Source organism: Engraulis encrasicolus, chromosome 9 (assembly GCF_034702125.1).
Source record: "Engraulis encrasicolus isolate BLACKSEA-1 chromosome 9, IST_EnEncr_1.0, whole genome shotgun sequence".
NCBI classification, from domain to species: Eukaryota; Metazoa; Chordata; class Actinopteri; order Clupeiformes; family Engraulidae; genus Engraulis; species Engraulis encrasicolus.
The window spans coordinates 23,161,567-23,175,950 of NC_085865.1; the positions used below are offsets into that span (position 1 = coordinate 23,161,567).

Consider the following 14,384-nt stretch of genomic DNA (forward strand, 5'->3'; position numbering starts at 1 on the left):
TAACCTGCTGAGGTTTACTTCCTGTTTAGTCCACTCTATATTCATGGATAGAGCTGGGAGAGTTTGACTACCAGACAGTCACAAGTCCTACAGTGTTCAAGTGGTAATCATAATATGTACATAAATAATGTAGTCTGTCAATTTTTAAAACTATTTTTTTTTTAAACATAAACTAAATATATTTCTTCACGTTAATTAACTCTTGTGACCGTAGCATGAAGCAGCCATGCATCATTGTGGCAAGTTCTGCACTGTCATGATGTCAAGCCTGTGACAAACACTAATTTTCTAGTTCAAATTCTAATTCTAATACTGGTTCAAAGCCCTGGTTCCAACTCATGTTATAAGCACTGGTCACTTAAGGTGACTTCAGCACAACTCACTTCTCCATGAGCAGTTCTCCATTCGTGATTCTTTTTCCCCCTTTCCGGTTCAATGCCTTCTTTCAGTTCAAGACTGTAAGACTGTCAGACTACCAGACTGTCAGCAGGCCAAATTAGGCAGACTCAAGTCAAGTCCAGGTCATCCTGCAGTGGCTATGCAATATGACACATCTGTGCAGAAACAGCCCTTTTCTCTTGAAATACGAATCATTCGCCCATCTGATGAATCTACCACCACTTATCTGAAGGAGTATCTTTTGCAGAACTATGCTCAGTTTCGTTCTGAGAGAGACAAGATGGGAGATGTACATAATTCCAGCAAAAAATGACAAAATAGACCTCTGGTGGTTACAGTGAGTAACAAGTAACACGTAATAAGAGTTTTCACAAACGATGCTGCATGACTTTTCATCAACGAAGTCATTTCATCATAGTAGATGAAACCAGGATGAACAACTTTCTACCTAAAAATAAATGCTGTACACCGAGAGAAATGAATGAAGCACACATTATCATGACAATAGTGTCCTAAATAGCTGATAACCAAATAACCCTGATATCCCAGAGCCATGATATCTACTGCAACATTGCCACCATGTGGCTGGAAAAACAATCGCACTTCATTTATAAAGGTGCAGAAGGTTAATCATTTCATGTCACCACCCCATATTATACAACATAAGGAGTTCCTCCCAATATCCTGACTCGCTTCCTTGACCTGTGCGTGTGGCTTCACACTTCAGTTGACATCCCACCTCTGTGTAGAAAACAATGAAGTTTCCCCGCGGTCAACCTAGCCACAACAACTTTTGGGGGACTTATACCCAATTCAAATCTTGATTACAAATGGGAAAAATAGATTTCAATAGCGATTTTGGGAGATATTGAATTAAACTTCTGTCGTCAATGACATCTTGTGACGTACGTCATTACGAGGCCACAAGCACTTGGGGAGGACGAGAGTTAGGAGATTGGAAAGTACCCAAGGATGCCAACATTGATTTACATTTGCATTGCAATTCTATTTAAATATACTGTATATACCATTACCTTTATGCTATTTCCAAACAATATCATCTCTAGCTCACCATGAGGCTGGTGAGTGGCCGAGTTTCCTCATGACTTTTGTGGAAACCTGCTTCTTACTTGGTAGGCGAGACAGATCACCTACCTTCTCTGTCAAACATTCATTTCATGTCCAGTGACCATTTTGAATATCAGAACAAAGTTTTCAGCACTGGCCAAAGCAATGGGCTATTCCACAAAGCAGGTTTGTCCAAGCAATAAAAGCTTTTTTTAAATTGTTTTTTTTAAAAGCACAGAAACCTGTAGCCTAGGAGTCCCGGGCCATCTTAATCGGGCCCTGGATGTGAAGACCTACCACGTCGGGCCGTAGTCTGAAGACCAGGGGTACGGAGTAGAAGAGCGCGTACAGGGTGCTGACCACAGAGGAGCTCCAGGACTGCCGCACCTCTCGGCTACGCGGGATCCGATGCAAGGTGTACTGGGTGAATGGAAAACATATGCAAAGATCAAGGTTAAAACGCCAAGTTGGCTTTCATTTTGCATGTCATTTCCTGTCACACTGCATAGAACACATGTTATGTGATGCAATGTTGTATTCAATGCTGTTTGTGTAATTTATAGAGCCAGAAAAGAGCTTTCAAATAACACCTGAGAAATCTTTTTGTGACTTACACTGACTGGTTCACAAAAATGCAGTTCTGGGGTTGCTACCTTGCTACTACAGTAAACAGCCACAGCAAGTATGATTGAAATCGGTGTCGGTCGCGTCCCAAAGTGCCTGACTTCACGTGAAATGACCCTTTTTCTTCCCAAAACAAATCTGCAAGAGGCACAATGCTGAGACCTTTTCTTTTCAATAGTGAACATTTGCATTATCATATATCATATAAAATCATATACAGCTATTACAAACAAGTTCAAGGCATAGGAATCATAGCCTACTGACCTGAGGTCCGATAGTGTTGTCACTTCGAGTGCTCTCATACGTGTTGATCTTGTCCTCACTCATCTTATCTGTGTCCGCAATAACATAGTGCCGTGGTGCGTACGACTGGGACAGGCTTCCCACCAAGCGCAGAATCTCAGTTGTGTGGCCACCTGTTGAACAGTCAATTGAATGGCATATCTTTAAGTCTTTAAATACAGAACTCCATGAAGTGCAGCAATGCTGTAGTTTTTATCATTGAATAACTCAAGTGACTGATATGACCACAGACTGTATACAACTACAGTCTATGGATAACACTAGTGTGTTACCCACAGCTTGAACTGTTTGGCCGACTAGACGTCAAAGCAGGATCTGGTTAAAAGTCTGGACAAGAGTCTGGACTACCCATTTCCTGTAGCCAAGATGTTTATTATTTTGCACATGGCTAAAACACTTCACACCTCTGGAGGGACTCTAGCCTATGCAACAAAGAATAAAAACATTAATGCGTCACACAATGACATCATTAGGCTATGCGCTTTTCATATTGTGTCAAACAATGTGACACAATATTGTCATATTGTAAATACTGTGTGCCATGCCATTGTATTTGACCAGTTATTGGGTCATCGGACACGATAAAGCAGATAGTTCACTATTATTATTATTTTTTAAATCGATGTGGATGGCAAGGTAAGCAGTCTCCCACGTCGCACAGAACTGTCCCTCTATGCAAATAAGTGACTATTCTGTAGCATTGATGCAAATATCAATAGCCTAGAGCACATTCTGGGGGATAGAGCACGAGCCTGCATGACCCGATAACCTGATTCTAGAGCTCTACATGTCAATTCGGAAAAAGTGACGTGTCCCTCAAAATGACACAACGAAACACAGAGGGCAGGAAGAGGCTCGTTAGTTTGTAACAAAGTTGTGCAAGACACCAAATTGAGCCATACCAGATCCCGCTACGACGAGCACACATACGGGTCCCTTTGTTCCTGGTTTACATTCTTCACCTCTCCGTAGAACCACTACAACTCGTACAACAAGGCACGCGACTATCAAACAGCATCCCAAAAATGCTCCCAGTAGTATCATTTCCATCACGACTCTATATTAGCTACGACATTAGCTTGTTAGCTGCGGCAAAACTAGAGGCTGTAGATAGTTTTTTCAATTGTACATGGACTAAATCCAGTATAGATTATGTTCAACTACGATATAATCATACTGACGACTAGGTAAAGTTCACCATTATCAATTAAGTGATGTTGAATTGAGAGATGGTGCTAACGCGTTTGGTTTGACAGGTTTGTGATTACAAGTGAAGTACGGCAAGCAGTAGGTTTAGAAATAACTGAAACGCATTTTACAGAAAGTCAATGGAAACTTTTATGACTGCAGCGTCATCTGCTGGCCTTGGTGTGTAAATACAAATTCTGTGTGCATTTCTCGCTCTCTCTGTATCCGTCTGTCTGTCTGTCTGTCAATCTGTATGTCTTCTGTCTCTCTCAACATGTAACATGCACTTAATAGGCTACTCCTGACACTCTGTCTGGAACTTACAATGAAAAACAATGGTTTATATGTACCTACTGCAAAATACTATATTAGTGCAGAGACATGATTTATTTAAAGGCGCACTGTGTAATATTTTTAGTAGTTCATGTCCAGAATTCACACTGTCCATTCACAAATGTTACCTTTTTAACAAACACTTATCACCACCATTCTAAGAAGACCTATTCATTATGACTGGGAAAATTGCCGTTTTATTGTATCCGACTTGGCAGCTGTAGGGGAGTGCATAGGCTTCTTAACATGGCTCAGTGGTGGAGTGGGGTTTGGGATTTGCACATAACACTCTTGACGAGAAACAGTCTCAACAGTCTCGGACATGCAGAACTAATCCCAGACTAATAGACTATTAGTGAGGTTTTTTTTGTTGCATTAGGTATTTCCTGTTTGGGTGGTCATGACTGGCTACAGTGCTCTTAGGGTATTTATTTACCCATGAAGTTTGTCAGCGTGTGGAAGTATATGGAAACCCCTTGATTTGTTTGGAGTTCTCTTCCTGTTTGCCCCTCCGACTGCTCATCTATTTTTTTTCACTCCCCGATGTTTTGAAGGCACAAGAAGGAACAACCCTTTCCTGATTCCACTAACAACTCTCCAGACAACAACACACCCCACCTTTGCTTGATAAACATTTTCTCTCTGCTGTGGAAAAAGGTCTGGGCAGTTTACAAAGCTTTTTTTTCTTCTGGTGTAAATCGGTGCTGGCTCCCAGATGTGTGCTGTTTTAGCAAACACTTAAATTATAGGATAACATTTTGGGACTGACCACTTGTAAATTGCACCCCTGGGGCACTATTGCGTGTTACTTCCTGTATTTCCAGTCAGAAAGGGTCATAAAGATAGAGTGAAATTGCATTGTTTTGTTCTACTGGTGAAATTAAAAACTACATAGCTGACACCTGAGATAAGGCCATTGTGTTGCAGGATTAGGGCAAATGAGGCTGCAAGAAGGCCCAGTACTTTTCCATGAAACAGCTTCTGGGAATAGAGCACACTGTATTTTGTAGTTAGAGCAACACATAAATCCACCAGAATGAAATCATTGTTTGAATGTCAATAATTGTTTCAATTATGTTCAATGTCTTATATTTTGATTACCTCCCTCTGTGTACTCGGTGCACTCTCCAAAGTCCAGAAGAGAAACAACTGTTTGCCATTCATCATTTTATAAAGGTAGCGTCCATTTGGGCTTTATAGACCACAGTGGTAAGAGGTCAGCCACCTTTTTCACAGAAGAATGCACAGCCAGTTGACGCAAGTGTTGAAATCATCATCATCATCATCATTGTCGTCATCATTATTTATTTATAGGAAGTTGACTGAGCTATATGTTTCAGCAATGCCTTGATAATGACAAGCGTAAAAAGTACTGTGCAAAAGCTTATGTTGTAATTTCAAGGTGTTGGAGGCAGCATGCTTATGCAAAACAAAAGGACTGGCATGATAGTTGAGTTGACTGAGATAGAAACAGACAGGCGCTGGTTGTTTTTGTCGACCCTTATCTGGTTCTCAGCCTTGAGACGCAGATGTGAAGAGACCAGAGACCAATAGACTCCAGAACCACCAAACTGCACAAACATTTCCACTGAGATTTGAGTATACTGAGTCAACCATTTTGTCGTCTGAATGGAGACAGATTGAGCCAGCAGAACAAGCGCACCTAGCCTATACTCTAGGAGCCGATCTTAACTTCATGGAGGAGACAGCAGGTGGCTTTCGACCCGAAGAGAGGCATGTGTCTGTGAACCCTCAGAATTAAGGAACAAATGTCGCTCCTGAGCTGAGGAGCGAGACGTATTTCGAGAGCCCCAGTTGCTTACAGCTAGGCTGAAGAGACGGAGATCTGCCTGGGACGCCAATCAGTTTCTGCTGCTGTATATCCTAGGTGAGATGGACCACCCTTATCTTTCGTTAGAAGAACAAGCTTTAATAAATAACAACCCATATGGCATTGTACTTTTTTTTAATCTCAAAGGAAGTCATGATTTAATGCAAAATGCAATGTAAGCTTTGTAATGGCTTAAATTTGAATTAAATATAGCCTACTTTAATCAGTTTTTCATCACTAAAACGTCAATGCCAATCGAGTGTTTACACTTCACTGAGTCCCCAATCGGTGGAACAAATGTATTGCATTTTGCAGTAGCCTAGGCCATGGCTGGATTGGCCATAAGGCATACAGGGCATATGCCCCATGGAATGTTGATGATTTAGGCCTGTTTCTCCCCTCAATTTAGTGGTATCAATCCTCGTGTCGCTACACCTGACCTCAGCGAGTTAGATTCAAATATTAATTTTGCCTGTTGTGGTCAAAATAGCTCGCAATAGCTTTCTAAAAATGTTGTCCCAGGCTTCATTGTCTCTCTTATTGCCTGGTGGACCGTCTTGGCTGAAAATTCCCGGCCTGATATTTTCTCCCAGTCCTGCCCTGGCCTAGGCTTAGCTATGAGAAATATGCCTAAGGTCAGACAAAATTCAGTTTTACTTTGGTTACTTTGGAAGATATTAAATATTAAACTTGTGAAGTTATATTTCATGACTGTGACTAACAGTCAGCCCATGAATGCCAATTCAATGTTTCAACCTCGTGTGTGTGTGTGTGTGTGTGTGTGTGTGTGTGTGTGTGTGTGTGTGTGTGTGTGTGTGTGTGTGTGTGTGTGTGTGTGTGTGTGTGTGTGTGTGTGTGTGTGTGTGTGTGGTGAAGTTAGTTTCAGATTGATTTTGGACGCCCAATTGGGATATTATGCCCTCCTCATATCACTGCCTAATTAAAATGCTATCATTATCTACTACAGGGACTTGCTTTCAATAGAGTTCACATAAAATGACCTTGACACCCCAAAGATTGCTGCATGCTTTGGCTACATGACTACTAAGACACCAAACATCACCATTTATTGGGATCTTAAGCTCCCTTCATATACACCCAGTAAGTTAGGCTTAAATAACATTGTTTACTGTTGGGAAAACTAATAAGAGAGAATGACAAGACGAAACATTAATGCCCGGAGCAGGAAAGATATTGACTGATTAGGAACTTGCTGCGCTCTGCATAACTGTCTGTTTTCTCTTAATGCTCTTGGTGGGAACAGGACCGCAGGCCAGACTTCCTATGCTCATCTCCAAGATGAGCCATTGTCCTCCCCATCTAGTGGCTCTTTTCCAGCTGAGGAGACTGTCAGTGCGACTGGTCGACTGCTGCACAACAAGTCAGCAAGCAATAAATGGTAAGAACAAAGAATGTCCTCCTAATTCGTGTTATGGGTTTTATTGGGAAAATTCACATGTTCTATACAGCTGCAGCCGTGGCCTAATGCAGTGTTTCCCAACCAGGGGTACGTGTACCTCTAGGGGTACGCGAGCACACCTCAGGGGGTATGTGGAGAAATGTAATAATAACAAATGTAGAGTAGCCACTTTGGGATAGAAGAATAGATATAGATCATGTGTGAGGGGGGTACTCTTCATATGACAACATGGCTTAGGGGGTACGCAGAACAAAAAAGGTTGGGAAACACTGGCCTAATGGATAGGGAAGTGCTCTTCAGATCAGAGGGTTGCAGCAGAGAATCGTAGGCCTATATGAGAGTGAGATAAATCAGGCGGGTTCTTTTCCGGTATCCACTTTACGTCGGGTGAACGCCCCTTTAGGAGACCTTTGGAGTCTTGAGGTTGAGAATAAATGGAGTCCCCTTAGAGCTGTAGATGGCGGTAGCGCATGTCTTGTGCAAACACCACAAAAAGAGAAGAAGAAGGAGGGACAACGCCCTCTTAGGAGACAGTATTTTGAGCACACTCCTATGCATTGGATGGCGGGTTTTAACGGATCTCTGTCTAGAGCAGTGTTTCTCAACTGGTGGGTCGCGGAGGGGTCATGGGTGGGTCGCGGAGCCATGGTGTAAAAAAAAATCTTAATTCATTGATTTGCTAAAAAAAAACACACACTAAATTTTCCTGCAACAATTTACAACTTTTATGTTGATAGGCGATTGAACTTGTGTCATCTGTCGTCATAGATAAAATCAGAATGTTTATGCGAGACAGTAGCGTGCAACCAGTCATTCGAGTGTCGCTAAAAAAATTGGGTCGCGACAGAATGAGAGTGGAAAATGGTGGGTCCCAAGACTGTTCCAGTTGAGAACCACTGGTCTAGAGTATCTCTGGTTGCAGGTTTAAATCCCACCCTGTCTTGACCATGCATCTCCATCTGGCTGAAGTGGCCTTAAAGTGACACTGTGCAGGAAATGGTCAAAAAAGGTACTGCAACTATGCTGCACATTGAAACTGGGCTGCCTATTGCCAAATTTGATCTTTACATTAAAGTTTACTAAGTAATAAACAAATATTTTCTAGTGTGGTCCAAGTACAGTCATTTTTGCAGCTAAAAATGGCTATTTCTGGAAAATTCAAATGGCTGACCATGGAGAAGATCCTCCTTTTCATGTATGAAAAATGCAAATTTTCCAGTCATAATGAATAATTAGAATTTGATGGCGGTGGTAATCAACAGGCTAAATTTCAAAGACTGCTGGTAGTCAACGTGTGAACTGGGGAGATTTCCACTCTTCATACACTTTCCTGATCCCCAAAGGGCTGTGGACTGGGTGATTGAGGCAAGATGGTTTAGTCTGCATGCAACCTGCAGGTGATACCGTTTGCGTATCATGTGTAAAACCCATGAGCACATTGCCCACTGTTAGGGCTTTCAGGCCGACCAGAACGAAGCCGGAGCTGGTGCCCGCACCAGTTACGTTCGGCACTAAAGTGCTTATCTGCGAACCCCCCGTGTTCATACCAGGCTCTGAACTTTTTCCGCACGTGACTGTGTTACCCGGATGAACCTGCTGACGGCCACGCTGTGTCACGGTTCGCGGAGGAAAACCTAGTATTTTGCGGTTCGCATTGCGAACCAACTTTCCGGTTCGCGAACGCAAATATCTGTGGCGTGAACATGACAGCCGGTTCACGATTAGGTGCGGGAACGGGCTCCAGCACGGTTCTCAGTTGGCCTGAACGCACTATGTGTCGTAAGTCGTAAGTGAGGACCCAGGGGCCGGGGCAGGGGCCACTGCGGGCCAACCAATAGCGGCATGGCACAATTGTTTGCTGTGAAGATGTGTGCGCTGTTACGAACAGTTCGGTGCCACTAGTGTGGGGGCTGTGTAGCTCTGTAGTCACCATGGCGAGTCACATGGAACTGCTGGGAACATTGAAGGTCAAGTGGGGAGTGTGAGGAAGAGATGCTCTGCCTGGAAGAGAGGATGGAGAGGCATGGAGCTGCTGAGCCCTCACAAGCTGCCTGTCGCCAGACGCGCTACGTCTTCTGTTCGTGCTTCTGTGATGTCTGCTGGGGACAAGGAGTGAACTTCTTTACCCACGCTGCTGCCATCTGCTCCAGGAGCCTCGGCAGCTGGCCACTGACAGCAGCGGGCCAGGATGAGGTGTAGCTGGTGTGGTGTGTAGTTGACACGTAGGACTTAAGTTCTGCTTTCTCCCGCTTGGTGGTTTAGACACGACTGCAGAGCTTTTGCCCGGTTTCCCTGCTTGGTGTCCTGTGGTGCAGTAGCCATGGCTAAGACCACTTGGCGAGGACGCTGAGTTAGCTGGTGAGGTAGTAAAGTGTGGTGAGCTCTATAGCCAGTGGGCTAATACAGTATAGCAAACACAAACAGCCTACCTCACTAGTCAGGTAGCAAAGTTACCTTTAGCATTTTGCAAAGTAACAGCGCTGTCCTTCAATGGAAGAAACAAGCAAATTAATGAATGTGAAAAAGCAGGAAGAAACCAACAAAGTCGATCCATGCCTCAGGAAGTAAAATAATGTAGAAATCCTTCTGGTGAAAAAGTTAATCTAGCATGAGAGAAAGTAGCAAAACCAAATAAAAACAAAACAACATGAATGTTTCCCAGGCTGTGCAGCTATATTTATGGGGGAGGCGTGATCGAAAAGAGCTTCAGCAAGTAAGAATGAGTGAAGGACCTTCCCCATAGCGTTCAACCGAGTTGACTGAAAGAGAAGCTGTTTAGCCACATTCTCAAGAATCAATGTCATACACAAAATAAATTGCCTGTTTCTAAATGAATACGTAGATGTCATGGTATAGCCTACTATGGTTTGACTTGATAAAATTGTCCGTTTTGCTAAAAACGAAAGTTCAGTAGAAGCGTAATGAAATTTGACAGGCCCTAATCAACCACCTGCATTCTATTCTCTGCTCAATTGTTATTCATCGGAATTCATTGTGAGAAGACACCTATTTAACCAACTGCATCTCGTTCTCTGCTGAGCCATTATTCGGTGGGACTTCAGCCCAACGAAATTTGAACGCCCCTTAATTAACCACACAGCATTTATCTCGGCTCACTCGCACCCGGTTCCTCCCCATTTGCCTCCCTTCCATGGATGTTCAATTCATTTGTCACGCGTCCTGCCCCAGCTTCCTCTCCAGTTCACCTTGCTCCATTGCTCTCTAACCAACGAGCGCAGATACTGTCCAAGCTCTCAGTGGTGCCCCGTACTCCTGACCTCCAGAATGTTTGTTTACTGTGTAGACATTTCTCTGGCTTAGCAGTACTTCAGAACCATGGTCAGCGATCTTGCCCAATGCACCACGTAATGCAACTAATCTCAGCGTCTCAGTGCGGACCTCATCAAGCACTTTGATGATCAGTCCACCAATAGCGCATTCAGGCCGACAGAGAACCGTGCCGGTGCCCGTTCCCGCACCTAATCGCGAACCGGCCATCATGTTCACGCCACAGATTTTAGCGTTCGCAAACCGGAAAGTTGGTTCACAATGCGAACCGCAAAGTACTAGGTTTTCTCCACGAACCGTGACGACAGTGTGGGCGTCAGCAGGTTCATCCGGGTAACACAGTCACGTGCGGGAAAAGTTCAGAGCCCGGTATGCGGGCAGTTCGCAGATAAGCACTTAAGTGCCGAATGTAACTGGTGTGGGCACCGGCACCGTTCTAGTCGGCCTGAAAGCCCTACAAGAAAACAGTGATTCTCCTGCGAGAGCAGCACAATCAGGGGAACCCTTTCTCAAGTGAGAATGAAGATGTATTTATACATGCTTAATCCAAATTTCAGATAGTGAACTAATTAAATTATATTTGTGTTTTCTTTTTTTTAGGTTTGGCAGGAAGAGATTCACAACAGTGTGGCAGGCCAAATCGCTGCTGTCTCCGTGGAAAGAATTTCTCTATGAAGCAATGTCCGATTCAACACCAGAGTATTCACAACAAAGACAAGCCCTACTCCTGCAAAGAGTGTGGGAAATGTTTTTCTCGTGCAAGATATCTCAGAGTACATTTGCAAATCCACACAGGAGAGCGGCTCCACCTCTGTAAACTCTGTGGTAACGGTTTTGCCCACCAAGGAAGTCTAAGGAGCCACCAGCGTATTCACACAGGGGAGAAGCGCTACCAATGCAAACAGTGTAGCAAACGATTTTCAGAGGCCTCATCTCTCAGAAGACACACAGTAGTTCACACACGAGAGAGGCCATACCTCTGTAAACTCTGTGGTAACGGTTTTGCTAGCCTAGGAAGTCTAAGGGGTCACCAGCGTATTCACACAGGGGAGAAGCGCTACCAATGCGAACTGTGTAGCAGACAATTTTCATGGGCATCATCTCTAAGAGAACATGCAGTAGTTCACACACGAGAGAGGCCATACCTTTGTAAACTCTGTGGTAACAGTTTTGCTAGACCAGGAAGTCTAAGGAGACACCAGCGTATTCACACAGGGGAGAAGCGCTACCAATGCAAACAGTGTAGCAAACGATTTTCACAGGCCTCATCTCTCAGTAGACACACAGTAGTTCACACAGGAGAGAGGCCATATCTCTGTAAACTCTGTGGTAATGGCTTTTCAACCCCATCAAGTCTACGTGTACACCAGCGCGTTCACACAGGAGAGAAGCGCTACCATTGTAACCTGTGTGAGAAAAGGTTTTCACAGGCAGATGAGCTAAGAAAACACACAGTAGTTCACACAGGGGAGAAGCTCTTCCAATGCAATCAGTGTAGCAAGCGATTTTCACAGGCCTCATCTCTCAGAAGACACACAGTAGTTCACATGGAGAAGCGCTACCTCTGTAAACTCTGTGGGAAGGGTTTTGCTAGCCTACAAAGTCTAAGTGTACACCAGCGTATTCACACCGTTGACAATCCACACTTCTGAAGAGAGTGTTATAAAAGCTTTTCAAAGGCAAGTGATCTAAAGAGACACCAGATCATTCACACTGAAGAGAAGCCCTTCCAATGCAATTAGTGTAGCAAACGATTTTCACATGCATGTTATCTCAGAACACACACAGTAGTTCACACAGGGGAAAAGCCTTTCCAATGCAATCAGTGTAGCAAACAATTTTCACGGGCCTCATCTCTCAGATGACACACAGTAGTTCACACAGGAGAGAAGCGCTACCAATGCCAACAGTGTAGCAAGCGATTTTCCCACCCATGTAGTCTGAGCAGACACCAGCGCGTTCACAAATAACCCATTGGCGCCGGTTGTTGCGTTACGGAACATTGGTCCTGACGCCAGTTGTTGCAAAATGCAACATTATTGATTTGTCAATATTTTCAAGACGCATGGGAGATGCAATGCACAATGTTTTGATCAAATACACAAGAGGTCGGTGTTCTCGATATTTTAAGATCATGTGGCCAAAATAAAAAGGTTGATTCGTCGACAAAAATGTCAAACGAAATCAACCATGCTCGCATCTGCACACGTGCGTTGTTTAGCCATTTCACACAGGTAAAAAGGCTGTGGTTAGCAAGAGACGCTGTAACAGCGAATGTGATGTTCATTTGAAAGGTAATGAAGTGATTTTAATCGAGGAAAGGAAATATGATTGAAGACCCTTTAGATAGAGAGCAGGAGTGTGATTTGCCGCGGCCGTATGAAGAGGTGGACGAGTGGCTTCCAAACAGTCTGGCAGTCACCCCCGACATTACCAAAAGTTCACTCCGACACTCAGGGCAATTGGCGAAGGTGCCAATATCTGAGGAAGCACGTCCTTTAGATATATTTCAGAATATTTTCACTGAGGAAGTTTCGGATATGGTGATAGCCTATTGGTGAGGCAGACAACGGTAGAGATGCGGATTATAGACGCGTGGCCACACATTCAGCTCAAAGTGGAGCCCCGCCTCAAAATAGGATATGAAATTACTCATCGGTCTCTGCATAATGTTTAGAGGAATAAAACAGCTATACTCGCCAGTGGGAGACCAAGTGGCTGTATCAGACAATGTCCCCCGACTTATGGCAGAAATTACTGCCTAATTATAATAATAATGATTACTATGATTTAGTCCTAGTCGGCTATTGTAACAGTAGCAATAGTAATAGCCTATAATAAATAGCAGCATCAAGCATTATCCTCAAAGCACATAAAACTTTTTTCAATCATTTGACTATGAGACATGATTTTTAAAGGAAAATGTGTTAGTGTTAATGCTGAATGAGCATTATCCAGTGAAAGCAGAGGATTTCACCTTTTAAATGCAATTCATCCCATGTCCCTATGTGTTCCAGAGGCTGAGATATTGAATTTTTCATAGGAGTTTTCAACCAATTGTTTTTATCTCAAAAAAATCTCAGGCATTGGGGACCTTTTCTAAAAACTGGCTTAAGCGCCTATGGGATAACAGGGGAGAAGCCATACCACTGCAAACACTAGCAAACGATTTTCACAGGCATCAGTACTCAGAGCACAGGAGGGAAGACCTACCTACCACTCCTGTAAACTGTGTGGCAGAGACGTTGCAAGCCTAGAAATTCTAAAGCTACACACCAAGAGTAACCTACGCTCCCTCAGCGACGGAAGTCATTATCTCTCTATGGAGGGTAAGCGAATAAAGTGGCCAAAGCGAGTTCACCGGAAGCGAAGACACCACAACGAATTTCAGCGATTAAAGTCAAGCTAATATTATGGTAATGAGCTATGACATCGCGAAAACCAATTGGAATGCTCATATCTCCAAATGTCCCAAACTGCCAAGCCAGAGCCGTTATGTGATTAGCTAAATCAAACATGTCAATGTCACGTCCAGAGCGAATAAAGCAAATTCATGGTGAAACTTCTGCAACGTCCTTGGCTACTTACAGTAGGTTGCATAGGTTGTTTCTGTCTACACACAGCTTGAGGAGACACCAGTATGTTCACACAGGAGTCAAGCCTGACCACTGTGGAAAGTGTGGCGAAAGCTAAAAGCACACCAGCACGGTTACGTTCCATTGGTCCAACAGCCCATTAGTCCGACCAGACATGTTAAAGCTATGCCCAAACCTAAACAATTCCTAACCCTAACCGCCATTAAAGGCACGTTCTGTCAGTATACAGTTATTTTAGCGTCATAAGTTTGTAAATATTCACTTTTTAATTTGACTGAAAAGTAAGAACTATGCCCAAACCAAAACAATTCCTAACCCTAACCGTCAGTAAAGG

The 14,384-nt window shown here is 43.6% G+C and overlaps 1 protein-coding gene across 1 annotated transcript in view; it reads right to left on the reverse strand.

Moving 5' to 3' along the window:
* The window catches only part of alg14 (ALG14 UDP-N-acetylglucosaminyltransferase subunit), a 25,529-nt gene extending 21,875 nt beyond the window's left edge, over positions 1-3,654 (reverse strand). Inside the window, exons 1-3 of the mRNA XM_063206128.1 lie at positions 3,297-3,654; positions 2,356-2,507; positions 1,765-1,887 (exon numbers count right to left, since the gene is read on the reverse strand). Coding sequence (XP_063062198.1) covers positions 1,765-1,887; positions 2,356-2,507; positions 3,297-3,444 — 423 coding nt within the window. The 5' untranslated portion in view covers positions 3,445-3,654. The remainder of the gene's footprint in view (positions 1-1,764; positions 1,888-2,355; positions 2,508-3,296) is intronic.
* Positions 3,655-14,384: the final 10,730 nt, after the last annotated feature.